Genomic DNA, 13,840 nt, shown 5'->3' on the forward strand with positions numbered 1-13,840 from the left:
CTTCCCGTGGAGCAGGGAGCGTAATGTGGGGCTCGATCCCAGGACCCTGGGATCACGACCTGAGCCAAAGGCAGACGCTTAACGATTGAGCCACCCAGGCACCCCCAGTGGGTGGTTTAATATCCCTTTATGCTTGGAGTAACTGAACACCTAATAGTTAAGTAGTTTTCCCAGACAGAATATTAAAAAATGCGAATAGGAATAGCCATGTTTGTTCCCATTCTCTAGCTTTTTCTAACACACATTCACCAAAAACAGTCTTGTTTTTCATTAGAATTTTTAGTTACTATTTGAATGGCAGTTTCTAAGTCTGTATAAATTTTATAATGAAAATCTTTGGTGTCCTTGTATAGATGTATTCATTTTAAGTATAAAACTTCAGCAGTGTTATGTGATTTTGGATATATATGGTGAGGAGTCATTTGCTCTATCTGAAACAAACTATGGACCCCAAGAAAATGTATGTATACACAAAATGTATTATTTAGTGAGGGAGTTTATGATCCTTCTGACATCATGTATGAACTTGGTTTGTGGAACCCTACTTTAAAGAAAAATGGCTTCACTCAGCAAGTTCTATTTAGATTTTATTTTGGTTGTGTTACTCTGAAAAAATCTCAAGTGGTTATTATATAGGTTATTTTGCAGAGCTGGGAGTTTTCATTACTAGGCAGATATTACAGGGATATGATTAAGATAATTGACTCTAATAGTATAGTTTTCCAGCTGACCAAACAAGTGTATTATTGGCATTAACAGAGAGCTTCTGTGATCTATCTTACTGCTAATAATAAAGGCAGAAACTGTTCTTAACATTAATTTATGAGTCTCCTGTTAAATGTGGGTTGGAAAGTTCCCTCTTAGGTATTAATTTTATATGCTCTATAAAAAATACACGTTGGTAAGGTTTTATATGCCACGTGTCACAACCAACAAAATAAATGTGTATTTGATGTAAAATATGTTTGTTCCCTGAATCATATACTTTATCATATCTCTGCTATTCTGTTATTGTTCTAAATGAAAGGCATTTTAATTTTTAATACTATCTTTCATATTGGCATACCTAATTTTTTTTTCAGGAGTGTATTTTGAAAAAGTTTTAAAGAGTTCAGACACTTCCCTTTGGGTGAGAAACATTCAGATGTATCTATCAGGGATCGTTGTGACATTAGTTGGCGTCTACTTGTCAGATGGAGCGGAAATTAACGAAAAAGGATTTTTCTATGGTTACACATACTATGTCTGGTTTGTCATTTGTAAGTATCCAGGAATCAGAAGTTCTGGGTAGTCCTTTTTTAAAAAAAGTTGTCTGTTTTAAGCCTTTATAAAAGCATTTTGAAATTGTTCCTTTGATACTGTGAACACCAGTTTGAAAAATGTAATTTTGATTTTATTGACTGACTTTTGTGGCATAGCTGTCCCAAAGCAATTTTGCCTTCACAATCAAAAATATCTAATGTGTTAGCAATAAATGTGTACAATTTAGTAGTAGACCACATAGCCCCCTGGGCATGTTGTTTTGTAGTATCTATTACTCGATTTTAGTACAAACTCTCAGGTGGCTACTTCTAAGGAAAATAGTATTTTCCTAGGTAAATTAGTGTGGCATCTCGGGGGGGTGCAAATTGACTCACCATCATAGAATGTTTCATTATTTGGTGTTAAGATTTTATTTCTTTGTATACAAGTTCTTGCAAGTGTTGGAGGCCTCTACACTTCCGTTGTGGTCAAGTACACAGACAACATCATGAAGGGCTTTTCTGCGGCAGCCGCCATTGTCCTTTCTACCATCGCTTCAGTGATGCTGTTTGGGTTACAGATAAGTAGGTCTTCATTTGTATTTTTAAGTTTTTAACATAGAAGAGCTTCCCACTTGTTGCCTCATTTCATCTGTTCTTAAATGTGGCAATTGGTCATAGTGTTTACCTAAATTCCTTGTTTTGTTACAGTTTCTAGTTGTATGAGATATGGGTCAGCAGTACTGAGGTGACTGCAGTGGTCCTAGAGCTTATGCTGGGGGGCGCTGGTTCTACTGAAAATGAGAGGGCTTCCCCAGGTTTGAGATACAAAACAACTTGAGTACTTCTTACTTCTGGGTGAATATAGTGTCATTAGGTATGCAGGGAAATGAATACAAGGACTTTACTGTAATTGCACTGCTGAAAACAATCATTCCCTAAACAAGGCTTTCTATGAAGAGGAAAGAATGGAAAAAAATTTTTTTTTTAAGATTTTATTTATTTATTTGACAGAGAGACAGCAAGAGAGGGAACACAGGCGGGGGAGTATGAGAGGGGGAAGCAGGCTTCCTACGGAGCTGGGAGCCCGATGCAGGCCTCGATCCCAGGACCCTGGGATCATGAGCTGAGCTAGTCACGTGCCCCAGGAACACAAAATTCTTTCATTTCCCCCTGAGTTTGTAGCTCCCTAACTTTTGGACTTGGGTATTAATTGGTTTTGAAGCAAAATCGAAATCTAAATTAAAGATATCTTTGTTTCATTTAATATGTAACTAATACAAATTTCAGTACCGTACCTGGCATTCTGGCGCTCTCGCTATGCTAGTCCTTCTTTTATATATATATATATATATATACACCCCTAGCCCACACCCAGCATTAGGTTTATTTAAGCAGTGATGTTGACTTAACATTTCAGGGTGCTATAATAATCATTTTCTTTACTGATCAATTATACCTCAGTCTCTTAAATATTGACAAAAAAAATTCAGTCTTGGTATAAATGCAAATAGAGAAATGCCAAGCCTGTAATCTTAAAAAACCGTTTCATAGTATGGTTTAAATCCTGCCTGTACTATTTATTAGTTGTGCAGCCTTGGGGAAGTTACTTAACCTGTGTCTTAGTTTCTTCATCTGTAAAATGGGACTGACAGGATCACCCATCTGCTAGGGTTGTTTCAGGTGAAGTGCTTAGAATAGTGCCTGGCACACAGTAAGTACTCTGTATGAGGCCAACCACTTACCATTTCAGTATCAGTATTTATAGGTCCTATCTTCAGATATATTTCTTAGCTGATTTGGGTGAACTTTTAATTGTAGTTCTGATCCTTCCTTAGCTGAACAAATCCTTATGCCTTTGTTCCTGAGGAATACTTGGGAACATAAAAAAATGCTTTTGGTCAGTGTTCTTACTGATGGTCAAGGAAATTAATTAGAACATCTTAGCAATCTTCCAGGTTTCTATTTAGATTTTACTTACTCCCATTTTTGGAAGGCAAACCTAGTCTTCTCTAGTTAGGAGTGAACTGAAATCACAGCTTGATGTCATTTCTCTCTTTTTTTTTTTTTTTTTTTTTAAAGCTAATGAGATTGTGATGTACTCCCTATAGAATATAGAATACACTTCCATTTTAAACAGACTGTACAGTTTTGACACAGATTTTGACATAAGTGATTATGCATAAAATGCCTACTTGTCAAGTTTGGACAAGCTGTATGTAATTGCTTATGTCCTAATTTTTAGGATTAAGATTTTTAAATAAAGCTAACAGAAAATGGAATTGTATTCAGTAAATCACCACCTTATCTCTTATTAAGAAATCTTCACTGGTTTGAGTCATTGGTCATCTAACTTGGAATTTTGCTCAACTACCTTTTATTCTAAACTTCTACAGGTTTTTAGTACCATGGAAAAGCCACATTCCACGGCTTTTCCTTAAATTAGCATATAGGGAAGTTCGTATGCCTGTCCTGGACCACTGACAAAGACCATACTTGTGTTCTTAAAAAGCATGTAGTCAGTCCCTTGATTGTACTTTTTTTGGCAGGGGTTGGGGGGATGATGGTTTGAGGGATGGGGATCTAGAATTGATTATCTTTATAAACCTTACCATCATAAAAATAGAACACTTAGATTTATTTTTCATATGGTCTAATGGTATAAAACCTGTAACTGAAAGGTTTCAGAATTTAAAATTGATTATTATATTGGGGCGCCTGGGTGGCTCAGTCGTTAAAGCGTCTGCCTCCGGCTCAGGTCACAGTCCCAGGGCCCTGGGATCGAGCCCCGCATCAGGCTTCCTGCTCGGCAGGAAGCCTGCTTCTCCCTCTCCCACTCCCCCTGCTTGTGTTCCCTCTCTCGCTGTCTCTCTCTCTCTCTGTCAAAATAAATAAATAAAATCTTAAAAAAAAAAAAATTATTGTTATAGTTTTTAAGGACACAAATACATATTAAGCTTTTTTTTTTTTTTTCTTTTCAGCACTCACCTTTGCTCTGGGCACTCTTCTTGTATGTGTTTCTATATATCTCTATGGATTACCCAGACAAGACACTACATCCATCCAACAGGGAGAAATAGCTTCAAAAGAGAGAGTCGGTGGTGTGTGATTTCAGCCTCAAAAGCGATTCCTACCAAGACTAAAACTATTTGCATTAAACTAGAGCCTTAAGTCAATCCCAGAAGGTAGCTTAAACAAAAAACAATACGTTAACTGTGTCATAAGAATTAAGAAGAAAACTATCTGAATTGCTACAAAGATTTAATGTGGCCTGTTTTGGGTCAACCTGTTCGTTTTAGAATGAAAGAATTTTATTATTGTACATATAATGTATATAAAAAGTATGGGGAGGTGTGGTGTTAAAAAAAAATCACGCGAGGATACAATATTCAAGTAACAAGGTTTGGGACAAGGTTAAGGGTTAAAGTGCCAAAGCCATTTCTGTACGAACTGTTTTCTTGTTCAGGTACCAGGGGAGAAGGACGACCCCTCCTTGTTCTCCAATTCATGTACAGTATTTTCATCCCAGCAGCAAAGACCTAGCTCTTTTCTTACAAAAGACAGGCAAAACCAAGATAGGCTAGTTCAGAAACAAACTGAATGTGTAACTTCTCAAACTGAATCTATTTCATAATGCAGACAATGACTTCTAGGTGGTGAATGAGTACTCCTGTAAGTGCTGTATTTGTGCCATTCATTGTCTGGATTCATGTTTCTTTGCGGTTAGATGATCTACTTTTCTTCAGAAAATATTTCTAATGTCACTTTTGTACTTTTTTTTATAAAGTATGTTTAAAACTGGGCTGTCAATAATTTGTGAAATTTCAGTGTTTTTAAAAAAATTTTCTATAATGTTAATGGGAAAATTCAGCAATAAACTTATTTATATGGAATCTATGAACACTTTTTGTATTGTGATTATAACCATTACAATAATGCAAAATGTAAAAAAAAAACCCTGAAACATTAAATTTTTCATTTTTTCTATGTTGGAATTTTAGGGTTCTTTGGTTGCATATAAATCAACTCTTGGCTAGCCTTCAGCAAAAACCAGAGTTTATAAGGACTACAATCAGGGCAGTAGGGCTCTAGGTTGTAGGAGATGATAATGTACAATCTTTTCAGGGAGCTGTTTTTGGAAAGACTGGGCTCTAACCATCACTGTCCCTGTGTCGTTTCACTCAAGATTCAAATACTGAGGTGGCTACCACAGATCTGGGAAGGGGAACATTTTTCCAGACAAGTAGAGAAGGATATAGGACATGAAAAACATGTCCTGACTGTACATTTTTTATTCCATGACTGGTTTGTGCTAACGAAATGATACTTAAAGTAAAAATTAGTATTCTGGAAGCTAACGCATTTAAAATTGAGACTGCGTGGACAAGTCTTCTCTAGGACTAAGAAGGTGTACCATACTTGCCAATATAAAACTATGTTCATTCAACTAGAGAAGCTTTGGTTCATGCTAATTTGCTTCTCTATTCGTAAAAGTAGATGGTAATATTGAGAAGGCTTCTAGTAGCAACATTTAGGATAAATGATAGCAGTCTGAAAGGAAATACTGGCAGATGAGGATAGCCGTACTGACTGAACAGACAACATCCCACTTAAACCAAATCATACAAAATATCCTTGACCAATATGCAGGTACGTGAAAGAAATGGTTTGAGAAACTCCATTTCAAATTCTGGTTTAACTAATAGACTAACTTTTATAAAAAGATCCTAGTACAATATGTGTACAAGTAGTTCCTTGTGATTCCAATCTATTCAGTTCCCAAGTTCATGCAGTAAGAGTTACCTGTACAGATCAATGAAAGATAAGCATGAGATCTGTTCTCTGGGAGTGGCTGTCAGCTGTATAGGCAAAAAGGTTTAATTCTGGTCTCCCTAAATTGGTTCAGAACTAGCCGTTATTATAAGAAAACTGAAACTGCTTTTATCAATTTTACCTTATGCAAACATGAAGTAATCTCACTTATAAGAACAGTTTCTGGAAGAATGATGCGGTGAAAACCTCAAGCCGGAGCTTAAAGTCTAATCTTTTATCCCATTAGACTGCAGTGAATTTTAGAAGATTTGGGTTAGTTTTATAAAACTGTTTAATAACTGACCAGCAGGGAACTCAAGTGATCTTTTTTTAGATAAACATTTAATAAGTTGATAAATCACTTAGGCTTACTAAAACAGATTCTGATACAGAATAACAGTTTAAATTCTAAACAAGGCATATAAGAATAGATAACTAGAATTCACTCGGTATTTAGAAAGCTATTTTAATTAGAAATTACATCCTACATACAGGTGTTATTCCAAGAAGTTTCATTCCATTGGCTAGGACAGAACGCACAGCTCTGAAAAGATGAAGTCTGGCCTATGAAATAAAACAAAGAATGATTAAATGTTCAATTCAACAACAGGCTAACTATAAGTGAATAAAGAACATTTTTAAAAGTAATTCTAACTTTCTTCTAATTTAAAGTAGGAACAGTATCTCAGAGTGCCCCAGGGTTTGCTGTTGGCAAGGGAAGACAAATTCCTAGCATTCCTTATAATATGACTGGTCCCCAAGAGCTGGGGAGTGGGAGTGACGGTATCATGATATCTGAAGTATAGCTCCAGATGAGGGGAACTCCTCACCTGAACACTTGATGTAGGAAGATGCGTTTCATAGTCCAGTGTTGGAAAGTATATCAACACTGATTGTTACAGTCCAATTCTAATTACCACCTGAGTCCATAAGTACACTACTGTAGCCGAACCACAAGATGGTATTTTAGGAACATTTACAAGACTGCCTCAGTAACACTAATTGGAGGATGTAGAGATTACACAGAAAACACTTAGCATACCCCAGCCACTTCAGGAGGACTGTCTTTTATAAGCAGTGTCTTGTGTGCCATAGCAGCAAGATGACTGAAACGGGAAGAAAGAAATGATGAAGGCCAGTCGTCATTTCCTGTTGTAACACATAAGCTTGATATCTTACTCCCTCAACTTAAGAAAATCAAAGCCCAGAGCCAGTAAAGGATGTGTGCAACACTGAAGTTGAGACTTGAATTCACTGCTTTTCTGTAACAGGAAAAGTAAAACACATTAAACTAAAACTTTAGATTCAAGTTCTTAAGATTATGATTTCACTGCTTCACAAAGATAGGGGACTCCTTTCTAAGGATTAGTTTTTCTCATTTAGGCATCTTTTAGGATGAAAGCTAGAACATGACCTGGACATACCCGCTCTGTACGGTGAGTAGGCGGGGTAAGACTAGTTACCGGTCCACTGCACACACACTGGCCACGTTCTCTAAAGTATCTTTTGTTTCAGTAGAGCAGCAAAAAGAACAATATGCTAGAGAAATGATGCTTCTGACATTCATTTCAATGATTAACTGACATTTAATTAGACTTTCTAGCTTCTTTTTCTTTGACTAGGTAGAATTTAAAGGAAAAAAATTTATTTAAATCTGGGGAAGACAGGTAAAAAGGATAATCAAGAGAACAGTACCAATAAATCTGATTTCAGTAAATCATGACTAAAAGCAAATATTTCCTTTCTTAAATAGATTTATGGGAAGATACAGCTGCTGCTCTAGAAGGTACTCCACTTCTATTCAGAGTTTCTGAAACAGCTACTCAGAAATTCCTATTAAGCCGATTTGCCTTCCAGTTCATCCTCTACTCTCTAGCTGACTTTCTCTGTGTCGCTGTTCCATCTTTTTATGGACTCCACTGCCCTGAAAATTAGCTGAAATGCCTTAAAACATGCAAGAAGGCCTTGACACATTCATTCATTCATTTTTCACCCCTCCCAGGACCATGCTTGTAGTTCCATTAATGTAGCATGTTCTTGCTCCACTCTGTGCTTTTTCTTCTTTTTCTGCCACCTTACTTCTCCTGATTAATATCGACTCCTCTCCTCCGAGAAGCCCTCTTTCATCCGTCAAGGCCGGGCTGAGTGCCCTAACACTGTCTCCTATGTCCACTCTGTCTGAGCACATATGTGCTGTTATGTAACTACCTGTGATGAAGCTGTTGGTTCCTATCACCAGACTGCAGTGACTGCACCTTGTATCACTGAATGAACATTAACTGCTGATTTGCAAAGATGAAGCAAGAATTCCTGTAACTTAAGGCTCTCATTTTTTAGGCCAAGGGATTTGTTTATAGGAAAACTTTGGAAGAAACAAAGGTCCTTTGTCAGATCTGGTCTCTGATGTCTTTAACACCTGAAAACAGCAAGGTTATAAAGTACCTTAGAGTTAGAAGGTAACTGACAATGTGCCTGGGTTGAAGGTCCTGAGATGATCTACAAAGCACCTCATCGAACCTAAAAGAAAGATGACAGGAGATTTGGCAAGGGAAGACTGCACATATTACACTAAGCTAAGATATTAAGATCTTGGATGTAAGGTTGACTGGACATCATTAAGAGTAGAAGGTATAGGGGTGCCTGGGTGGCTCAGTTGGTTGAGCATCTGACTCGAGGTTTCAGCTTAGGTTGTGATCCTGGGGTCGTGAGACTGCCCTGCGTCAGGTTCCTTGCCCAGCGTGGAGCCTGTTTTTCTCTCTCTTTCTCCCTCTACCCCTACCACGCTCTCGCTCTCTCTAAAAAAAAGAGTAGAAGGTATTATGAAAAAAACCCTTGTGTGCATTTGAAGGTAAAGGCACATTTTTCTTTCCTACAAATTCCTTGATGGCAGGTACTTTCTACATCATTTTGATATCCTTTAGGCCTAGCCCAGAACAAGGACTCAGGCTGTTAAATTGAATGTAAAAAGGCTACAGCCATGTTTAGGACCATAATCTAGAAACTAGCAAATAGGGTCTACCTTCGATACCAAGAAAACCAGGTTGGCTTATTTTTTCTGACAAATTAGTCAAATGTGAGAAAACGGACTCCTCTGATCCCAGGAAAGAGCCACTGACCACTGTGTGGCAATCAGAGAAAACTGCCCTAACTACCCACATCCTTTCCAGAGTCTACTATCTCCTGACAAGTCCGGCTTCACCACCAATGCTTGTGAGCTCAAAGGTGTGGTCCCTTGCCCCGTGTCGGGGCATCAAGTAGATATCTGAGACTGTGAATGGAAACCATGAGGCAGATGAAGGAAGGACTTAATGGTTTCATGAAAGCTGCACACAGGCAGTGGTTTTCCTTCACTTATCAAAGAGGGTAAGAAGATCTTTTCCAAAACTAAAAGTTTATGCTTTTACCAGGTTTCCATTCTCATACCATGACCTAGAGGATGTCAGGCACCTGTACTGATTCAGCAGTGATATTTTTAAGTCCCAAGGGCTGACCTTAACTGTGTCCTCTTTTGTCCGCCTTCAAAGGGCAGGTAATCCCTTTCTGGCCAGACCTTCGGGAAAGTGCTGTCTGGTGGCAGGAGCTAGCTAATGGCTTGTTCACTCCAGTGGTCAGCAAACCATCAAGTCATTTCACTAAGCAGATGCAGACTCAATACTACTAGAAAACCATACCTGAGAAGATGCTGGAGAATGGAAACAGACTGTGGATCTTGTAAACAAGCAGTGTTGAAATCATTTAGATAACCACATCCAAAAGTCTCTTCCAAACTGTTATCAAAAGTTTAAAAACAACAAAGGATTAAACAAGTCATCCAGTGACACATAACTGCAAGTTTGTCACAATGCCTCAATTTTTCCCAACTCTTGTTTCTTCCTCTGAAAATGGGAGTATATTCTTTGGCAGAGTTATTCTGAGTACTAAATAAGATAATATACATAAAAACACTTCTTACAGAGATGCTCAATAAATATTTGAAAAACCAAACCTAACAGGTGGCCCACTGTACTTCTAACTAGTTTTGGATATGAGATATTAGAGAAGCCTAGCAAACACGACCTTTGATCTTCAGAGCACACCAGCTCCGCCCCACCCTGGGAAGGACAGAGGGGCTCAGCGTTTCCAGCAGACGCCCCTCACCTGTGGAGGCGGGCATGCGTGTACTGCAGGAAGACTCCTGTGTCCCCACGACTCTGGAAAACACGATCCCAGCTGAACTGATAGTCAGATAAGAGTAAACCTCTGAAGTCCTAGAATGACAAGAGTACATTTTTAGCACTGGGGTTTGTTCTAGTACCAAACAAAAGGGTCTCACAGGAGGCAGTCTTAACAGACCTGAATAATGAGTGCGGCGAGCCCGACCCTCTCTGCAGTCTGCTGTGGGTTCTCCAGTTCTTTGGTAGCTGGAACAGAAAAAGGCAGCTATCTTTAACTTACATGAAACTGTACAGAATCAGAGATTCTGGTAATATCTGCCAAAAATGTATGCTGCCGGTAACAAACAGGTTCACAGTGGGCAATTTACTTTCCTAATTTGGGCTAATTTACCTTGGATAAAGACACTCCCCTGCCTACATTAAAAGGAAAGAAACACAAATTCACATTTCTCATAAATATCCCTTGAGACATTAGCTTAAAGCTGGTACTTACTTTTCCAAGGTTAAACAAAGCCCTGAGTACTTTTGACCTGTTTCCTATAACATAACATGGGAATTTCACATAACCACTCCAAGAGTGGAATGACAACGCTGAAGCTGTCCATATAAAGAGGGCCAGGGTCATATCAATTCAGATTATTGAACTGAATGACACCAAGCAGCAAGTCTAAAACCTCTGGCATCTCTAATTAGTGCGAGCTATTTTTAACAAGGTTAGTGAAAGTGAGAGAGAGATGGTCAAAATCAATCGCGCTGCACAGAAGTCCCGCAAAACATCCAAGTGGCACATAAGTTATGACTGTAACAACAGTAAAGTGAATTCACTCTTAATAGAAGCCATGTTCTGTAGCATCCTCGATCGAATCTCATTTAGAACATCTTCCAGAAAAGTAACATTTCCTCTTCGAGTCTTCATTCCCTGCACCACTCCAAAGGGCACGTGCTGGCACCTGAAATGGAAGAGAAAAGAACAGATGATCAAAGTGTACGATAATACCCTTTCACAGAGTAGTCTGAACTTCCAACTCTCTTAGAGGGACTTTTCAAAATTAATCAATTGAAATAAGATATGATTTGTTATATGCCACAAAAGATGTTATAAACACACAGCTTCATTTTACAGAGATAATCACTATGATGTGATTAAATTACTAGTTGCCTTTGTGGAAAAAAAAGGGATTAAGAACTTTGGAAATCAAGCCACTGAGAACAGATGTCTAATAACACATTTGTTAAATGTTTATAAGTTAGAAATGAATATAACCAGGACATAAGTCAATGTAAAAAACAAATCTGCTTCTACACTGATACCTTGAAATATATAAGTGAAATCTGAATGACGACCTTTAACAATTTGGTATATTTTGGGACTTGGCTGACCTAACAAATCCTTAATGATCTTGAACAGACAGTTATGAACCATGCAGACATTACCTTTCTGCCCAGTCATATCCCATGATCTGCAGCATTTGGAACACCTGCTGAAAATGCTTTGTTTGCCCTTTATCTGTCTTGGAAAAAAAAATATATTTAAAATAATAAGTTAACCTACAAAAACAGGTGGGGCATATATCAAAATATTTGAGTTTTGATACACTAGAGTCATTGTCAACTGATGTATTTTAAATAAGTACACAAAGAAGATGCCAGTAGAAGGTCTAAGCTAAGTGCTCTACAAGAGGAGAAAGTAAAAGCTGTAGCAGTCCACTGAGTCAAGAGGAAATACGAACTTTAATCTCCTGAATATTCTACTTAAAATTCTTTCTCCTTGAGCTATCATGACCTTTATCTCCAAGGACGAACCTCAGCTCTAGTAAGATATTTAATGGCAACTTTTCTTCGGAGGGGGAAGGGAGGTTGCACATGGAGAGGAAGGAAAGGGAAGAGACCAGAATAACCCTTAGCAATAAAAGGGACAAGCTACTGATGCACACAACAGCTTGGGTGGATCTTAAAGGCATTCATTATGCTGAATGAAAAAAGCCAATCTCAAAAGATTACCTATTGTGATTCCATTTATATAACATTTTCAAAGTGACAACACTGTCGTGATGGAGAACAGAGCAATGGTTGCCACGGGTTAGGGTAAAGGGTAATTATTACGTGGTTGCCAAAAGGGAGTTTGTTTCATGATGGAACAGTTGTCTGTTCTGAATGTTATGATGGTTACGTGATCTACATGTGATACAATTTCACAAGCCCCCACAACATGTCTAGGCCCACACACAAGTAAATGTAAAAATTGGTGGAATTCCTTTTTTTAGAAGATTTTATTTATTTTAGAGAGGAAGAGAGAGAGAGAGAATATATATATGTGCAAGCGGGGGGAGGGGCAGAGGGAGAGAGTGGGAGAGAAGCAGCGGAGCCTGATGCGGGGCTCAATCTCAGGACCCTGAGATCATGGCCTGAGCGGGAATCAAGAGTCAGATGCTTAACTGATTGAGCCGCCCAGGTGCCCCAAAATTGGTGGAATTTAAGGTCTTTACCAATGTCAGTTTCCTGGTAAAGACAAAGTATGAAGGGTCCATTGAAACTCTGTACTATTTTAAAACTTGTTGAGTCTTAAATATTTAAAATAAAGTTATTTTTTAAAAAGTGCATTATGGTAACCTGTACATATTCATTTTACATAACCATTTTCCTGATTTGGGTAATTTTTAAAAAATTATGATGCAATGTGAATGTTTTTACTTTTAAGTTTTTTCTTTTAACATAGTGGTTTCCACCTTAAATAAACTTAACACTGAATTCCTTTTATATTTTGACAAAATTATTTTTCCAGTTTTTCAACATGGTATATAATTTCTATCTTTGCAGTTTTCATCAGGTAGAGATCATAACCTTTTGTTTTTTTATTGTGATTACTTACCACATAAATCATTGTATCAAAATTATACTTGTCCATTCGATCTATAGCAGCTGCAAGATCTCTGAAAAAAAAAAAAAAAGGCCATAGATTAAGAGTTACTAAGCAGATGTGGGTAAAAATCTGTTTTACCTATTTAATAGTAATGAGGCTTTTCTAATTAAGAAGTCCTATTATACCCCCTACTACCCATGATTATATAGTCCCAATACCATACTTTGATATAAAGTAATAGTAATAAAAAGAGCTTTGGGAAAAGCAATAATAATAAAAGTACTGTGGAAGATTAAGGAAACCAAAATAAATAATATAAACTCTGGGAAAAGTAGTAGTAACTAACTAAAATAGCTCCAGGCAAAGTGTCTGTAGGTAAATGCTTAATGATTTGTTAATTAAGCCTCTACTGGAAAGAATCACCTAAGTGTCACTTTTCTGCAGTATACTTTCTTTTTTTTCTTAACATATTCAAAACACAGGTGATGTGGCAGCTACACTGGTATCTTTTAGCTACTCTTTTTTTTTTTTCTAAGATTTTATTTATTTGATGGAGAGAGAGACGGTGATAGAGGGAACACAAGCAGGGGGACTCAGTTTGCGTCCAGTATGAATGAATGAAAAACAGACCATAAACTATGAAATTTCAAGTCGAAATTATGAGAATACTGAAATTTAAAATTAAAGCTATTTTTGGTTAAGAATATATGACATGGGAAGATTTCAAAAGTTCCTAGATCTTTTGAAATGTTGGGGATCATCAAAAAAAAAAA

At 37.5% G+C, this 13,840-nt stretch overlaps 2 protein-coding genes across 8 annotated transcripts in view; one reads left to right on the top strand and one right to left on the bottom strand.

The window, feature by feature from the left end:
* Positions 1–13,840, top strand: part of SLC35A1 (solute carrier family 35 member A1) — a 55,528-nt gene that overhangs the window by 22,132 nt on the left and 19,556 nt on the right. For 2 of the 3 annotated variants that reach the window (XR_012378494.1, XM_073893595.1), the window contains exons 6-7: positions 1,083–1,259; positions 1,692–1,826. Coding sequence is in view for 2 of the 3 variants with exons in the window: in XM_073893595.1 (XP_073749696.1) it covers positions 1,083–1,259; positions 1,692–1,826 (312 nt within the window). In the remaining variant the exon portion in view is untranslated. Of the gene's footprint in view, positions 1–1,082; positions 1,260–1,691; positions 1,827–4,222; positions 4,600–13,840 lie in introns of those variants that run through there. The other variant, XM_025862398.2, reaches the window with a different exon arrangement.
* RARS2 (arginyl-tRNA synthetase 2, mitochondrial) overlaps positions 4,737–13,840 on the bottom strand; it is a 57,422-nt gene continuing 48,318 nt past the window's right edge. For 3 of the 5 annotated variants that reach the window (XM_073893593.1, XM_025862374.2, XM_025862388.2), the window contains 10 exons: positions 13,077–13,137; positions 11,642–11,718; positions 11,033–11,157; positions 10,386–10,453; positions 10,191–10,300; positions 9,725–9,820; positions 8,496–8,570; positions 7,096–7,159; positions 6,546–6,617; positions 4,737–6,044 (listed from right to left, as the gene is read on the bottom strand). In XM_073893593.1, coding sequence (XP_073749694.1) covers positions 6,027–6,044; positions 6,546–6,617; positions 7,096–7,159; positions 8,496–8,570; positions 9,725–9,820; positions 10,191–10,300; positions 10,386–10,453; positions 11,033–11,157; positions 11,642–11,718; positions 13,077–13,137 — 766 coding nt within the window. In that variant the 3' untranslated portion in view covers positions 4,737–6,026. The other 2 variants (XM_025862367.2, XM_073893594.1) reach the window with 2 other exon arrangements.

The sequence above is a fragment of the Callorhinus ursinus genome, unplaced genomic scaffold (assembly GCF_003265705.2).
Source record: "Callorhinus ursinus isolate GAN/ISIS: 27379988/994484 unplaced genomic scaffold, GSC_fseal_2.0 scaffold6, whole genome shotgun sequence".
In the NCBI taxonomy this organism is placed as follows: Eukaryota; Metazoa; Chordata; class Mammalia; order Carnivora; family Otariidae; genus Callorhinus; species Callorhinus ursinus.